Genomic DNA, 16,900 nt, shown 5'->3' with positions numbered 1-16,900 from the left:
TTGCAAGATGAAACAAATGAATGCTTATCAGTCCCAAGCCAAGGTTTTAGTTAATGTGCTTGCATGCCTCCCAACCCCCCAGCTGCAGTTAAAGTTCAACCATTTTGGTTTTAAGTGCAGTACAGCGAGACTATGATACCATCAAGCACATAGACTGTGCTTTGCAATTGGAGCAGATATCCAGGCAAGAAGAAAGCAGTGCTAATCCCATTATAAAATCTCTGCTTGTTGGGATAACGCTGGGAGCTGGCAACACGATGTAGCAGAGAAGGCAGGTTCTCATGTTTGCTTTTTATAGGATCAGGATGTCATGAATCAAAGAGGGTCCACTAGCTCTTCTATGAAGGACCTTTCTCCACTAAGAGGACCTACGTCTAAGTGTCCGCTGGTAGAGTCCAGTGTGTTGTAGCTCATTTGACCTTTAAGCCCTTGTTTACTGGCGGGGGGGTTGCTGAGTGTTATGCTCCCCCATGGAGGATTTAGTCTGTACTGTTGGATATTGCCAGTAAAAATCTGTTATTTCAGTGGCTCTGTCCCACTCTAGTGGCCCTTATAAATACACATGTTTCGGTAGGTAAGCTTTCTTAGTTGAGACTTGGATCTGACCAGGACACATTTAATACTGCCTCCTGCCTGTCTGGGTGGATGCCCACTGTGAGTCATGTGTGGGGGATCAGTGAGCCAACCAGGAATCCTAACAGCTTAGGAAATACAGGGCACTGTTCTCGCCTGGCTTCTGCAGCACTAGGCAGGCTTTGTGAGGGAGAGGAACGAACCAGTCTGGGTCGAGGCCCCTGTGGCTTACAGCCACCAGCAGGAAGATTTCTACTTGAAATATATAGCCAAAAATATACACAACCGCATGGCTCATCAGAGTGATCGTCTGATTTGCTGGCATAAAGCTGTGCTGATTTACACATTCTGGCCAAGATAACCCTTTTGCCAGTAATGACAGTAACAATAAAAGAAGTCAAGTGTCCCTAGGAAAGTATGCTTTTATTTTTTGACCTGAAGATCAGCATTTGACGAAGCTGTTGTAATCTTCAGAGCACCACTGTGTTGTCTTTCCTTCCCCAGCCGTCCTCCGATTTCTGTGACTGCAGGGGCCGTAACTGGTGCCTCTGAGCGGGCACCTAGTGCGGTCTCGGGGGCGTGGTGAGTATGTCTGTGGCACAAATGACCGTCCTTTGCAGTGAGGGCATCTCCAGGAGCAGCGGGCAGCACATTCTGTTTATTTCCCCTTGGACGCTAGGTAGGAGAAACAGGCACGGCAGTCTTTCCTACTGACCTTCGTCACTCGGCAGCCCTAAACCACTTGACATCTGCGTCTTGAGTCACTCTGTCTTCACGACTCCTAAATAATAAACAAGTATTTGTGAAATCCCTGGTCGTATCCCTGTGTCTCTGTGGGCTTTGCGTTTCACTTTGTCCTCCAAGTTCAGGGCTCCGTGTTCTCGCCGCCTCTGCACACACATCACTCTCCGTGGAGAGCCCTCACCGCTGTGTGCTGGTCATCGCTGGATTGCCCTGTCTGTCCTCCCCTTGGACTGGCAGCTCCGTGAGGCTGGAGTCTGGCTTTCTTCTGTATCCCCAGTGCCTAACACTGTGTTTGACCTACTGTGGACTGTACGTTGATGTTTATAGAATGAATGAATGACTGAATGGATAAAAGGGATGAATGTGCGAAATGACCATATTTGTGGTGAGATCATCTTTAGGCATTTGTTTTCAGACATGGCTGGAGAAGTGAGGTCCTGTGGCCTGGGGTGCAGGGTGGTTGTAATTGGCATGTCGCTGAGACCTGTCATCTGGCCTTGACCACTGTCAATGTGGTGCCTTGCTAATGTGTTTCTCATCACCAAGTAAGACGCTCAGAAATAAAGAATGATCCTTGTGTGGATATAGCACTAAAAATGAGAGATCCGAAGGCTTGCAGGCATAGGGCTTGAAATGAATTAGGTCAGGCCTGGTAGTTACGTCAAAAATTCAAAAAATGGCTTTTAAGATGCAGCTCCTGGCAGTGGTGCCTTGCTTTCTGCAGGGCTGTTCTCTGTGGTGTGAAAGGCTTCAGGTCCCAGGTTTGAAGGTGAATGAAAACGTCAAGGGGATCAAATCAAACAAGAGTCAGATAATACATCAGATGAAACGGTTTTCAGAATACCTAGCTGTACAATTTAAGAACAGTGGGTTTAAAGTTTTCTGTTACATAAAAACAACACTTAGGGTATTGAATGAAAATAGCACTGAGAGTATAATACAGTGTGCTTCCTTTTCCCCCAGAGACCTCCTACTCATGTGGTTTCCACAAGTCTAGGTGCTGCCTTCAAACCCCTGGTCCACGATAACTCACCTTAAAACGGTGTATATTGACGTCACCACACTATATAAAAGGAGGCTAAACTTCGTCACTTATTCTCCTCCCTTTATTCCTCCCAAGATTTTATAATAAAATTACCGTTTTCAGTTCTCTTGAGCAGTGCTATCGTCTTTCGTCGTTTGCTTGATTTTCCACGTTTTCAGAGTCACGTCATTTTTGTTGTGTCTCTTGACACCTCATGCTGTGAGAGGAAGATGCCGGTGTCCTTACCGCCCTGCGTCCCTCCTGTCTCCTGTCTCACCGTTGCCAGCTCTTCTTTTACTTTTTCACTGAGTGAAAGCGTGTTCGTATTGATATTCTGTTCTGCAGGGAGGGATTTAACAATGGTTCAAAGGGAAAATTGAAAACCAAAGACAAGAAGTGACTTTCCTGAGGTCTTTTAGCTGGTTAGTGCTAGAGCTGGGACTAAAGCCTGGGGCTCTGGACTCTCAATCTAGTGGGCTTTCCAGGTGAACTCACTGACCTCATTCATCAGATGTTTACTGAATGCTTATTCCCTGCCAGGCACTACATTAGGTACGAGTAATGCAAAAATAATTAGAAGTTGTCTCAACTCTCATAATCTCACTCAGGTAGGAGAGACAGATGTGTAAACAAATAACTATGTTCCAGTGCAATAAGGCACAGAGGAAGGGGTTGCATGGCTTAATTTTTTATTCCACGGGTTAGAGGTGAGAGAAATTGACATAATTATTAGAAGTGACAGTTTTAACACGTTGAGGAGACAGTATTTCACCCAGTTAACTTATGCATGTTTGAAAACTAAGTGAGACTTTGCTGATGCCATTAAAGGGAAGTAGTTTAAATTGTCTGTTTTAAAATTGAATATAAAAGCAAAATTTTTATCAATTTATAATTATAAGTTATATAAGAAATCATGTTTTATGCATTCAACACTTTTTCTGTGAGAAGATCCAAATATTCTTCAGTTATCCTTATCGGTTTGTTTAGTATTTTGATTTTTAAGTCTAAGGCTTATGCTTTTTTTATAGATCTTCTTTATGGTGACCTGTGAAATTTTCCTTTTTTTTTCTTTTTCCTTCCTCTCTCAGATTTTCATCACCGTGAATTGCCTGAGCACAGATTTCTCCTCCCAAAAAGGGGTGAAAGGACTTCCTCTGATGATTCAGATTGACACATACAGTTATAATAATCGTAGCAATAAACCCATTCATAGAGCTTATTGCCAGATCAAGGTCTTCTGCGACAAAGTGAGTAAAAATGACAGTTTGTCATAAAGGTATTTTTGTTATTAGATATTACTTTGAATGACATTTCCCCCTTGTCACCTTCTCTTGTCTAGTGGTGTCAAAATAATCACTTACCGACCACAGCGGGAGTGGTAATCTTTCATCCTCATTCCGATTAGATAGCAAGGGAGCCATCAGTCACCTGCGTTATGTTTTCTTTGTAGTCAGTCATTCTACCACTAATATAATGACTGATTGACGTTGCACTGTGCTGTGAGTCTGACTCACTTAGATAACTGAAATAAGGGATTAACAGTTTTTAGTAGGTATATAGATCCTGTCCCAGAACATATCAGTATAACCCTTATTATTTTATGAGTTAAATGGGTTCTCATCTAGAGCCTTTTGGAATGGAAATGGTACCAATAAAATAAGTTCATTCCTCAGGAGATTAGTTTTTGAATCTTCCTGAACTCCCCCATAAGAGACAGAACAATTAGAACAGCCAAGATTAAAATCCCATGATGATGTGACAGGAGACCCTTACAAACCCCAGATGTGAATGGGACCAAGCATCGACAATTTCAAGACCTGTGTGATGTCAGCGTCGTGAGGGAAAGTAGCGGGACCACTTGATGACCAAAGAACAGGGAACCTACAAAACTGATCCAGGGTACTGGAGAGTGAAGTGGACCACCTGAGGGCAGTACGTGAAACTGGGGTGGGAGGGTGTGAACTGTGCAGACTCCAGTTTACTGGTCGGTGCAAGGGGACAGAACATTGATGTGTTTGAAGGGTTTGGGGCTCTATAAACTCTGGAAAGGTATAAATGGAAGCTCTCTTCTAGGATAAAGTCCTGCTCTGAGAAAAGCCTCCTGAGAGTAGAATCCAAGTTAAATTGGACCAAAAAAAAAAAAAAAAAGTTCAAAGGAAAGAGAAGTTTCAAATAAAAAGGAAGAGGGGAAAGGATACAGAGTAGGCAGATATCAGGAAATACAAGACTATTTTTTTTTATCACTTTGTGAATACAGTTGAACAGGAACATGAGAGTCACGAAGCTAGACTACCCTAGCCCTCTCATTTCACTTAGAAATGACTAGCAGAAACAAAAGCAGTTGAATTCCATACAATGTCTCATGAAACAAAGATGAAAAACTGACTTCTGGTGGACAATGCTTGCCAGAAAGACTTGCCCACAAAACAGGTGAACTCTGTAGCCTAATGTTCCAAAATGAGCCAAATGAAACTGAGAAAAGTCATAGGAATGATGAAGAACAACATAAGTCACAATTTGAAAAACTCAGACATGGGATGTTCGGAGAACAGAATGACTTGAAAAGAGATCTGATAGAATCAGGAAAAAATTTAAAGCAAAAAATTAAAATATTTCAGAAGTAAAGACTACACTGCGAGCAACACAAGAGTGAATAAATATAGAAGATAATGCCTTAAGAGAAACACAGGTTGAAAAATAGCAGAATTTTAAAAATCAGAAGAAATGAAGAAACATGTAAGAGGAAATAATAGATACAGGAGCCATGTAAAGAAGAGCCAATAGACATACAATATGAATCTTTGAGGAAGTAACAGTGGAAAAGAAGAAATGCCAAAAGTGATAAACCAGGAAAACTTAAAATTAAAAGTGTATATATTTAAATGGCATACACGCTCTTGGGAAATTTGATTCAGGGTAGCCATATCAAATTGTTAAGCTGTTGGACTTTAAAAATATCCTTTGGGCATCTAAGAAATTTAAAATAAAGAATAAGTCATTTATAAGGAAACTTTTAATATCAAAGTTCTCAACAGCAACACCTTGCCAGAAGACAACGCTATTTAAAGTAATCAAGTAAAGAAAATGTAAGCCAAGGATTTTATGTCTAGCCAAGCTGATTTTCAAGTATAAAGACTACAGGCAAAAGCAAAACAAAATAAAACAAACACAAAACTACCAATGAACAAACAAGCAAAAATCCAGGGAATATGCTTCTTGGGGAATCTAGTAAAGAGCAAACTTTAGACAACCAATATGGTGGTAAAGGCACGGATAAAAGGACTGATGGTGCACATTAAGTGTAGATTTACTTACAGAGCTAATTTTAAATGATGCGGGAGACAGTCATGGCAGTCTATGTTCTGACAATGTAGACATAGTGCAATTATTTAAAAATTAGGGAGGATGGGAAGAGACTATGAAAAGTAGAATAAGGTGGTAACTGCCATAAGCGTTAACTGGACATAAAAGGGGAATTCAGATTAAATCCTGGGGAGAGGAGAAGAAGGGAAGAAAGAGGTTAGTGGCTAAATCGGAATTTCCCAGCATTCTTTTTTTTTTTTTAATTGAAGTATACTTGATTTACAATGTTGTGTTAGTTTCTGGTATATAGCAGAGTGATTCAATTATACATATAAATATTCTTTTTCCTATTCTTTCATACTTTTAAAGGTGCTGCAGTCAGGTGTATCAAAGATAGACCATGCCATTAGGATGTCTGAGTTGTAGTTTAGCAGTGAAAGAGAGTAGGAAGAGGTGGGCGTTTGTGAACAGAAGGCAGAGACGGTCAGGAGAAGAGAGAAGGGAAACCATCGACTGGAACTGCACTGGGCTTAAAGACATGCATGCAGCCTGGCAGCAAATAGCTCTGAAACCCTGACAGCCTTTCAGGTTGTGATGATCTCAGTTAGTGCTAATCGTCAGAGTGGCACAGCCCTCTCAGGGACAGTCAGGTGGCCTCTATGTGGCCTCTACAGAGGCCATTTAAGTCGACAGACACAGTTGCGCGGATAAGAACACTGCCCGCGAGCACAAGTAACTCCCCAGAGTCACTTGGTGAGAAAGTCAAGGAGCTGGATGTAAATCCAGTTATGATTCCAGACTCATACTCCTTATATCTTTATTTTTTATTTTTTTATTTTTTTAACCTTTTTAAATTGAAGTACAGTCAGTTACAATGTGTCAATTTCTGGTATACAATACAATGTCCCAGTCATGCAGATACATATATATATTTTTCATATTCTTTTTCATTAAAGTTTATTACAAGATATTGAATATAGTTCCCTGTGCTATACAGAAGAAACTTTTTTTAAAAATCTATTTTTATGTATAGTGGTTAACATTTGTAAATCTCAAACATATGTCTTTAATTCAGCATATTAAACATTATGAATGCATTTTCAAATGATGTACAACATGGAATTTTTAAAGTACAAATGGGAGCACATTTAAGCAATTTGAATTCCCTTACTTTATCCCAAAAATTTCAAGGGAGATGGTACAATCCCCCTCCATGACTTTCCTTCTTGAAAGTGAGGAGTAAGATTAAGAGCAAGGAGAAAGGGAGGGAAGGATGGAACAGAAGCCCCGGGCTGTCCATTTACCTTTATGTCATAGTTGGAATTGAAAGTAGGAAAGAGAGGGCTTAAGGCACACTCATATAATTATTTTTTTCAACAGAGTTGTTCCAATAAATAGTAAAAATTAAAACAAAACAAGAATGCAGAGTGAATAGAGATTGTTGTATTATTGCATTGTTGCTCATTTATGTTCTAGAATGAGAGGGACTCTAAGAAGTTAGTGATGTAAAGAGTTGCTAGTGGGTAGTATTTACTTCACACGTCCTGATGTGGAGAGAAAACCCATAAGGAAGAAATCTCACGGGACAAGCAGGGTGTATTAAGCTTAACCGTTATTAATTTTTCTGATAAGCTAGACATAAAATCTTTTATTATAATTTGTTATCATATTTCCAGCTCTAATCTCAAAATCCAGACAAAATTCACTCCTAGGAGGTTGAAAAGAGAAACAGTTTAATTCTTGCACTTTGAACTTTCTTCTAAAGCAAAAAAATTAAGAGCTATTCCGTTTTAAATTTCCCAATCACAGTCCAAAGTTTTAAACAGATGGACTTCTGTACTATTTTTAGTTCCCAAGCTTGATTTCTAATTAATGCACCTGTGAAATTGCAGATGAAATTAAAGGCTTTCTCTAACTTTTTTTTTGATATTATGATACTTCTATTGAAATACATATGTTTGGGAATTTAAAAAAATTCAGGATCTGTCTATTAGCTTTGCCTACATCAATACTTATATGCATATCTGTATATTTAATTACTTCCATTATCTCTCATGAAAAACAAGAATTTCATTACTGCAAACAACTATATATTGTTCAGAACTTGAGAATAAAGCCGCATTCTCTTTAATTTTTTTCTCTTTATTAATTCTTGTTTAGAATGATCTTGGAGGCAATGGCTGTTAAAGATTATGAAGAGCTAAGGAATCCGCCCCTTGGTGTTTTCTTGGTACTTGGCCAACTTTAGGTTGACGCCACAGTCTTAAAATAAATTTAAGAGAAACAATTTAAGAGTCAAATAAAAAAACAAAGATCACCTCTCAAGAGGTGGCAAAAGTGATCACAAGATAATCAGGAACTACTCAGGCATATTTTTCAAATTTAACCCTCCGTAGTGAACATATAGGTGGGGGAAATTATTCCAAATGATAAATTTGGTGTTTGTAGCAAATTATACTCTTCTGGAAGAACTAGATTTCTTTGCACTTTAGTAAGAGTGGAAAGAATGTTTTCTAGAAGCTGTGGGTCACAGATAATCACAGGAAAGAAAGGAATTCTTGGAAGGTCATGTTCAAGGACACTTTCTCCATTTTAATTGAATGTATCAAAGCCTCCCCGGGTCATCGTGAAGTCAAAGCTTCATTTTAGAAATGAGAACTGTGGTTCTCCTAAATTTGAAAACTATCAGAATTATTTTCTAGTGCTGATATCTGGGCCTTCTGGGCAGGAAATTTCTTACATAGATGTGGCTCCAAGACTAGGCTCTACGGAGATCTACTCTTTTGTTTTAATCCTTTGGGTTTGGCTTATCAAAAAATACCTGTAAAAAAGTAAGCTGGTGACTCTATTTTCTAAAAATTGACGTTGAACATACATAAATCCAGAAACAGATTAGTTCTAGACGTTTTCCTCATAGAAATAGCACAAAACAAAACACTAATTTAGAAACAAAATTGTTTGACAAATCTTGGGGTGTATCTTGGGTGAGCTGTAATTTATATAGGTAAAGTTCCACATTTCTACTTACACTGAATACTATATTTACAGAACCTCAAATATGTAGAAAAAAATGTCTTACATGGACACAACAGAAAAATGAAAAATAGGGGCCTTTTGCTTATATTTCACACCCACTTGAACAAGGTAATGTCTGTGCATTTAACCCTCTATTTTTTGAAAATATTATGTTATCTGGCCAAAAAAAAAAAAAAAAAAAAAACTCTACAAAACCTTAGTATATCTTGAAGAGACTTCCAGAGGAAATATTTCTATATTTTAGCTCTTTCTTTGTATGAATTTCCACGGTTTATAAATATCAGTGACAATTCAAAACTTAAAAGTGAAGCACTGTGAGATAATTATTCCCTTTTGGTAGTAAGAAGTTTTTTGACAAAAAAATGCATATTTAAAATATCTGGTTAAAATATTTTAACTATCCAAATCTTACCTATGTAAAGCTATTAGAACTCACCGGGCACAGGGTAAGTGCCACGTAAGGGATTGGCTGTAATCACTCATTCTTCAAGAATCAGCTCTAAAGCCATGTCCTTTATGATGCCACAAATTCCCGTGGTGTCATGGCCTTACTTTGGCCAGAATTGGGAGTCTGCTTTTTTAAAAGTTTGATAAGCAAAACATATATTTCAATGTTTCAATTCAAACCATTTGTGTGTCCTTTTCTGGGAATTGCCTCTTTCACGACTCTTGTTCATTTTTTTATTGGCATGGTAGTTGCTTTTTACATTTGAATCATTATTTACATATTAATGAGGTAATTTACATGATATTTTATTGCAAGTTTTATCACCAATTTGTCCTTTGCTTTTTAATTGATTTGCGTGTGTGTGTAACAGAAGGATTAAATTTTTATACTCTCAAATCCATCTCTTTTATACTTGGTAAGTTGGGGGCAGTTTCTAGAGGTAGAGTTGCTGGCCAGTCCACACTTTACTAGTTTTGAAATACGCTGCCACAAAGGGCAGGAACAGGAAATGCACATGTCAAATCTAGGGGAGGAGTTTCGGCTGGGAGGTGTCTACCTGGGTGTCACCTGTCTAGAATGTCGTAGAAAAATAAGTGAAGATCAATTCTTCTGCCGCAAGAATGGAGAGAGAGAAAGGAAAAGGCAACTGTGTTGGAACGTCTGTATTTGGGGAGTCAGAAGAGGAAGATGAGTTAGCAAAGCTGACATAGAAGAATGACCAGAAAGAGAAGAGGCTAACTGAAAAATCATCGTAGGCCAGGAAGGCAAGAGACATAACGTGATGGTCAACTGGTTAAGTCAGATGGATTTGGCAAGAGAAGCCAATGAAAAAGTCAGATTACAAGGAACAGAGGGGCAAAAAGGAGGTGAACAGACCAAACTCTTCTCTATTTGGTTGAATGAGCACCATCTCCAACAGCATATGAACATAGTAAAGCAAAACCCAAAATCATACTCGTATGGACCAAGTGATCTTACATCCTGTGCAGTTTCCTTACGCCCTCCTTCATTTCACTACCGTGATGATTTTTGAAAGTTCCATACCAGCGAGCAAAGGAAAAGCTGTATAGGGAATTCACGCTCAAGTCTAATGCCCTCTCCGTGCCTAGGAATGAGGTTGACGGGCCAATGCTTCGTCCTATGACGTTTTATTACAATCACTAAAGGTACTGAAGCGGCTTCACTGGGATAGGGAACTGGGTCTGGTCTTTCTGTAGGGAGTGAAAACTAGAGTTGTTTAAATAGGCAAGATACCAAAAAGGGGGGGAAACCTGGGGGAAGTGGCTCCCTTGGAAGCCAGCAATGTAGGGTAGACGAAGGGCCGGTCTCCACCTTCAGAGCCGAGGCCTGGCCTCACCAGAGGGAAGGGGATGGAGCCACCTGCTCTCCTGCCCGCGTGTGGTTTCTCGCCCCTGTGACTTGTGCGCAGAAGGTCTTTTTTGCATGCTCTGGTCACATGTGCGGCTTTGTCTGCATTTGTTTTTCCCTGTCAGGGAGCAGAAAGAAAAATCCGAGATGAAGAGAGAAAGCAGAACAGGAAGAAGGGGAAAGGCCAGGCCTCCCAAACCCAGTGCAACAACTGTGAGTGTGGCTGCCGAGGGGTGGGCCTCGCTGCCCTGGGTCCCTGGGGAACGGGTGGAAAGGAGGGGGTTGCAAGTAAAACGCAGACATGCGAGGGCCGGCTTTCTTCTCCCTAGCAGTGGAGGCTGGGTGAGCCATCCCTGTGAGAAGCAGACAGAATCACATGATCACAGTGTTTGAGCAAGGAGGGGCTTTTCTAATATGGAGAGACCAACCCCCTCCTTCTGCAGACAAGGAATCTAGGGCTCAGAGAGGGACAGGGGGGCGAGGGAACCGGAGCTCCCCGTCGGGAGAGCTCACTCGAAGTCCCGCTCTTTCTGTTAGTTTGGTGGTAGGAGAGGAGAGGCTTTTAAGCTGTGTTCACATCTTGGCATTTGGGAAACTTCAGAGGAGACAATCAGGAATTCTGGCTAAGACTAGAGCTTACAGGTGAGAGCTCTCAGTCGTTCGTAGCCCGCTCATGTGTGGGTTTTGTGATCGTGTCCAGCCTCTGATGGGAAGTTGGCAGCGATACCCTTACAGAAGAAGAGCGACATCACCTACTTCAAAACGATGCCCGATCTGCACTCCCAGCCAGTCCTCTTCATACCCGACGTTCACTTTGCAAACCTGCAGAGGACAGGACAGGTATGGCCTTACCTGCTAACATCCACTTGCCGTCCATCCGTGGGGCTAGCAGAGCCTTCAGATAGCATCACTTCAGGCACTGTTGACTTTAAAAATAAAACCTCCACTCCATGCATTGGGCAAAAAGTCAGTCATTTCCTACAGAAAATGGAATTTTTATAGAAAGGAACATCTCAGGGGAGGAAACCGACTTAGTAAGGGGAAGAAGACAGTGAGCTGTTATCTGTGAAGTGTTGACAAAGAAGTGAAAGAGGAAGAAAGTAAGGAGGCTGGTAACCTTTAAGAAAAGTTTTCTTTTGTTATTTTTGTCATGTGGGATCCGCCTGATGCAATGGAGCTCCATCTACTGGTGGGAAGTTGTACCTGTAACTTTTAACAGTGGCACAAGAGGAAGAATTCTTTGATTAAATAAAACTCTATCAACAAATTTTCCCTTAGTAAATTAACAGTTACTCTTGAATAGGTAAGTTATTCTACACCAAAAGAAAAGTGAGATTGTAGACAAGACTTTAAAAAAATAGTTTCTGTCTTCTAGGTATATGTACAAGTGAAATTATGGAGATAATATTATAATAACATAAATGCCCAATAGGTACTCCTTTGGTAGCTCAAGTTGGTGAAATATTATGCAGCCACTAAAATTATAATTATGGAAAGGATGTAGCAACACAGGAACCAGTTATGATAGTGTTTAGTGGGGATAAAAAATAGAATACCCATTTGTGTCTATACTGTGATTCCAAATACGTACCTGAAATTCATCAGGAAAAATTGTGATACCTGATGAGTAGGGTTATGAGATGGGTGATTGTTTTTCTTTTAGTAATATTGTTAGTGTTATTTATTTTATGTGATAAATTAAAATTGTGTGGGAAAAAAAACTACTTCCCTAGCATTAGGCAGAGTTGCCTTTCACCAAACCAGTAGGTTTAGTGACTCTAGCGTTGATTAGTTTTTGTTTAAAAGCCAAGTCCTCTGAGGAAAGGTCCATTTCAAGAAATAGGTGCTTCCTGACACATTCAAGTTTTTCTTCCATTCAAAGACACTCGCTGGAATTCTCCTCTTAGTCTGAGAGGAGAAATCATTATTGGCTTAACTTTCTCTTGAGGAAGTTTGTCCCCTGTGTCACTTCATTATATGTATGAGACAAAGCTGTTACACAACCAGGACTTTTCTGTCGCTGTTCTTGACACAACATGGTAACAAAATACCTATAGATTTTTTCTTAGAGCACATTCCACTAAAATTTAACTTTCCCATCTTGTCTTACTTGTTTGATAGGAAAAGGACCCAAAGAAGAAAGGAAGATGTTATGATTTATTAAGATATGCGTGCTGGCACCTAATTTTATTTATTTCAAATTCCCCATAACATGGTGGTGACTTGTGTGTTTACAGTCTTTGCCTGTGGGATTTTTTTTGAAGCTAGGTGTCCACACTTTCCAGAAGAGAGGAGAGAATTGAGTTAAATTGCTCTTATTGTTTACTGTCATGATTCTGGCTTCAGCCCCGTGTCAAAGCTGACAGCCTGACCTGTTTTCTTGGCAAGATTCCCCTGAAATACACAAAGCTGTAAATGAGTCTTCAGAGAAAATGTGACCAAATCTGGCTGCTCGGGACTGTCAGTCCTCTGGCCTCATTTGCCCCCTCCGTGTCCTGAACTGGGCTCCTAGACTGTGGCTGAATCAGAAAGAAGGCGTAGTCTTCACAGTTTGTTGGTTTCAGTGGTCTGTAAGGCAGCCCAGTTAGAGTCCTCTGGGGCATCGGCAAAGGGTCCTGCTGTCTGGGCACCACCCTTGAAGAGCCTCAGGCTTTGCCTGTGGCCTTGGAGTCAGAGTTAAGGGGGTCAGTGAGGGAGCCTGCCAGAGCCGGGCCACAAAGGAACACACTCTTTTGTGCCCTGGAACAACACGTGACTATCCTCTGGTTGATCAGCTTTCTTGGTCAAAAGACAGGAGCACCTATGGAGGCTGGCTGGGACTTTGAAGGTTGCCTTTTCTTAGAAGCGCTGGGAGCCTTGGGAGACGGGTCCAGGGGCAGGAGGGAAGAGGGCAGTGCCGTGGCGCTGGAAGTAGCAGGGGGCAGGGGTTGGCTAGCTTTAACGTGCAAAGCAAGAGCCAGCCATGGCTGGTCAAAGGCTGGGCCAGCTTTACCATGAGGGAGCAGGGTGGGCAGGAAAGGAAGGCAGGTGATAGTGGGCAGCTCAGGAACCACCGCAAGCGTGAGCCTGGTAAAATCAGCCCAGGGCAGCTCTGCACAACTTCAGAGCACGCAGCCGTCTAGCTTTCATGGTCAGTGAGCACCCCAAGCCATGTGGAAGGCCCATCAGCTGTGGTCACCCAAAGACACGGGCTGGGGAGCAGGTATTTTCACTGTCGGCCCGCATGTCCTCTCCGTCCTCATTACCTCATTGATGCACTAGTAGGTTGGAATAGTCATCAGACGGTTATCAAAACCTTGTACGAGGGCGTGAGCCCAACGTGCAGGCACAGTGGAGATCCTGTCTCCCACTCCTTGCACTGAAGCCCTGATAGTCATGTGGCCTTCGTTGGGAATGCCTTTAAAAGCAAGTGATATGGGGAGCTTGGGAGAAACTGTGGGATGCAGAGGCATCACGCTGCTGGGTAATGGGTACTTTGCAGGTATCAGCCTTCCTTTAGGCATCTGAACCCCAGGAGGACCTCATTCCCCCACACACACTCTCAAGAACCATCTCCCCACTCATGGCTGGTAAACCATCCTCCCCCAAATCACGGGCACTCTTGATGAGAATTCAGGTTCCCACGTTCCATTCCAGGTCTTTGAAATTAAAATCCGCCCCCTCCGGGGGGGGGGGGGCTCATGGAATTTGCATTTATGACAAAGTCTCCAGATAGTTCTTATGCACTCGAAAGTTTGAGAAACACTGTTTAGAAATTAAATTCGTGCAAGAAGCCCTGCAAGTGACCAAGGAGAAACTAGGTCATTACGTGCGGCGGGGAGGAATGACAGTGCGAGGGTGTTGATAGGAGGGGCCGTTCAGGAGCCAGGAAGATGCTTAAGAGGAGGCCGCTTCCAGCTTGGGGTCCCTAGTCACCTTTGCAGAGAGCCGTCCTTTACCCTGATACCCAGTTGTGTGTGCAGTGCCATGGCCCAGACTCTCTCGCTCACATGGGTCACTCAGTGTGCATTGCGGTGGTCCCGTTACTAGCACATCCCAACGACAGGTGCTCCGATGCCACACTGAGACTTAGGGTGGTGAGGAGGAAGCTTCTTATCTTCACTGTTTTCTGTTTAAGAAGAAACGACATGCTGAATGCATAGCTGAAGTTGAAAGAAAACAGGGGAAATCCCCAAGGACTAAACCAAAAAAAAATTTTTTTTAAAAAGAAACAAAGTATACAGTACAATAGACACTAAGAAAATTTAAGAGGAAGAAGTTCCCGGTGGAAATCCAGGCTAGTGACTAGCATGACTCATTCCCAAAAAGTTCCAGGTAACTAGCTTTGTTATATAACTAAGTCTGGGCTTGGCAGCATCGCGGGGACTGCCGAGAGCCTTTGAGGAAGTTTGCACAGAGGTTGTCAGTCTAGGCACGGCTGTTCCACTCCCAGGTGGCTGTGGCAGGGACAGCGATGAAATGTCCTAGAACCAGAGGTGACTTTCAAAGGTCGTGTGTGAATGTGGGATACTAGAGTGTTGTTCTTCACCCAAACAAAAATATTCCTGAAGCACACAGTTGAAGCTCACAAAAGGCTACCCACAATTAATTTTCATAAATAACTGAGTCAAGAGGACTTAACATACGTAGCAGATTCCCTCTGGATTTCTTGAGTCGCATCAAATAATAAGGATGCTTCATTATTTGTTCAAATCTGATTCTGCCTGCCTCCATGCTGACCACCTAAAGAAGTCTCTTTTCTGAGGTCTGCCTTCTGATCAGAATACCTCTTAGAGTGAAATGACCTTCCCCAGCCTGAAGATAGCTGACTCCTGGATTTTTGTGGTTATGGGATGCCAGGGTAACCGAGGACCCTTTGGGGAATAAACAGAGATCTGGGGTTACTGCCGGGGGACCCTCTTGCTCCCCTCCCCTCGCCAAAGCGCACTGCCTGGAGTCAGTTCCCCTGCGGGCCGGATGGGATCGGTTACTCACAGGCCCTGCTCCAAGACCTTTCTAAACAGTGATTTTTAGATCTTCCTTAAATATTTCCTCATTGTCAAACCCAAGATCTGGCTTAGGGGCTATAGGGAGTTGATTAAAATCTAAGAATTAACCCCAGGGAGGCTATGAGAAGGTTAAATTTGTATTAGACACACATGCACAGCATCATTAAACAGGTTTGTCTTTTGTCTTTTTCAAGAGACAGTGTAATGCACAGGAAGGCCTGTGCGTCATGGAATGTATTTCCCTTTCTGGTGTGTGACCGGCAGTAAGCCTGTTGTTTTGTTCCACAGGTGTATTACAACACGGATGATGAACGAGAAGGGTAAGACACTCAGCCCTTTCACTAAAACACCCGAAGTCAGTCTGTGTCAGTAGAAATGGGTTTCCAGGCACAGGGGAACGGGGGCGGGGAGGGGGAACTCCTTCTCAGCTCTGGACGCAGAGCTAAGAAAGGCTTGATTCTGGTCAACGTCTGGGAGGAAGCTGGGCGAGACCATTCTCCTTCCCAGTCTCTCTTACCCTCTCTCCTTCCTATGATCTGCCTTTGAATAGCTAGCTATGTTTTGAAGTCATACATCCCTCCAGTTCCACCCTTTTGTTGATAATCCAGTTACTGCAATCTTTGGCCCCAACACAAGATCAAGCCGAGCTCGAGGCAGAAGCCAGGGAGACAGGCTGTCCTACCCTGTGCTCCCTGGGCCCCCTGCACGCACCTCCTGGAGCCCTTCCTTGGGGACGTGAGCTGGGTGGTCTCGGGTGAGGCTAGTTTGGATGGGAGCCGAGAAGGCTGAAGATCATGTCACTGTCCTTAGGACTGTAGGTAAGAGAGGGGCTACGCAGGGCACTAAAGCCTCCCAGCATCTTGCACATCAAGTCTCTGCCTCGTGCCTTTCTATGCACTAGTTCACTGTGTAGACTCCTAGATCCAAAAAGGAACCTTCGAGGTCATTTAGCTGAGCTCGTCTCCTCAGCAGTGTGACACCATGCACCGCATCCTTAGTAGGTGGTCAGCCAGCTTCCAGTCGAATGTCCCCAGTGGTGGGAATAATCTGGGTGGTCTCACCCTGTATGTGAGGCGAGAGTCTCGCCCTGTGTACAAGGTGGCTCACTGCACTGCGGTACAGCTCCAGCTCCGGAGAGTCTGTCTGTTGAACTGACGTCTGCCTTCTTTTGACTGATACCCAGTGGCTCTGGTTCTGCTCTCTGGATAAGTGTCATCCTTGCCTTCTCACTCGGACACAGTTACCTCTCAAGGTCTTAATTCCCTCTCTGGGGGAACCACCAGATTCGTTAATGGTCTCCTTACAGTTGGCTCTCAGAAATACATGTGTTCTGAACCACATATTGGGATAATTTTTTCATATGGCCTGAATGCTTTTTTGTCTCTTCATGCAATCTAGAACTACATTCATTTTTCA

The 16,900-nt window shown here is 42.5% G+C and overlaps 1 protein-coding gene across 5 annotated transcripts in view; it reads left to right on the top strand.

Annotated features, from left to right (window-relative positions):
• Positions 1 to 16,900, top strand: part of GRHL2 (grainyhead like transcription factor 2) — a 142,915-nt gene that overhangs the window by 100,362 nt on the left and 25,653 nt on the right. For all 5 annotated transcript variants that reach the window (XM_032468103.1, XM_014566110.2, XM_032468105.1 and 2 more), the window contains exons 9-12: positions 3,430 to 3,588; positions 10,622 to 10,709; positions 11,197 to 11,336; positions 15,773 to 15,804. In XM_032468103.1, the coding sequence (XP_032323994.1) occupies positions 3,430 to 3,588; positions 10,622 to 10,709; positions 11,197 to 11,336; positions 15,773 to 15,804 (419 nt within the window). The remainder of the gene's footprint in view (positions 1 to 3,429; positions 3,589 to 10,621; positions 10,710 to 11,196; positions 11,337 to 15,772; positions 15,805 to 16,900) is intronic.

This window comes from Camelus ferus, chromosome 25 (genome assembly GCF_009834535.1).
Source record: "Camelus ferus isolate YT-003-E chromosome 25, BCGSAC_Cfer_1.0, whole genome shotgun sequence".
In the NCBI taxonomy this organism is placed as follows: domain Eukaryota; kingdom Metazoa; phylum Chordata; class Mammalia; order Artiodactyla; family Camelidae; genus Camelus; species Camelus ferus.
Note: the sequence above shows the minus strand (reverse complement) of the source record. Positions and strands in the feature narration are given on the sequence as shown.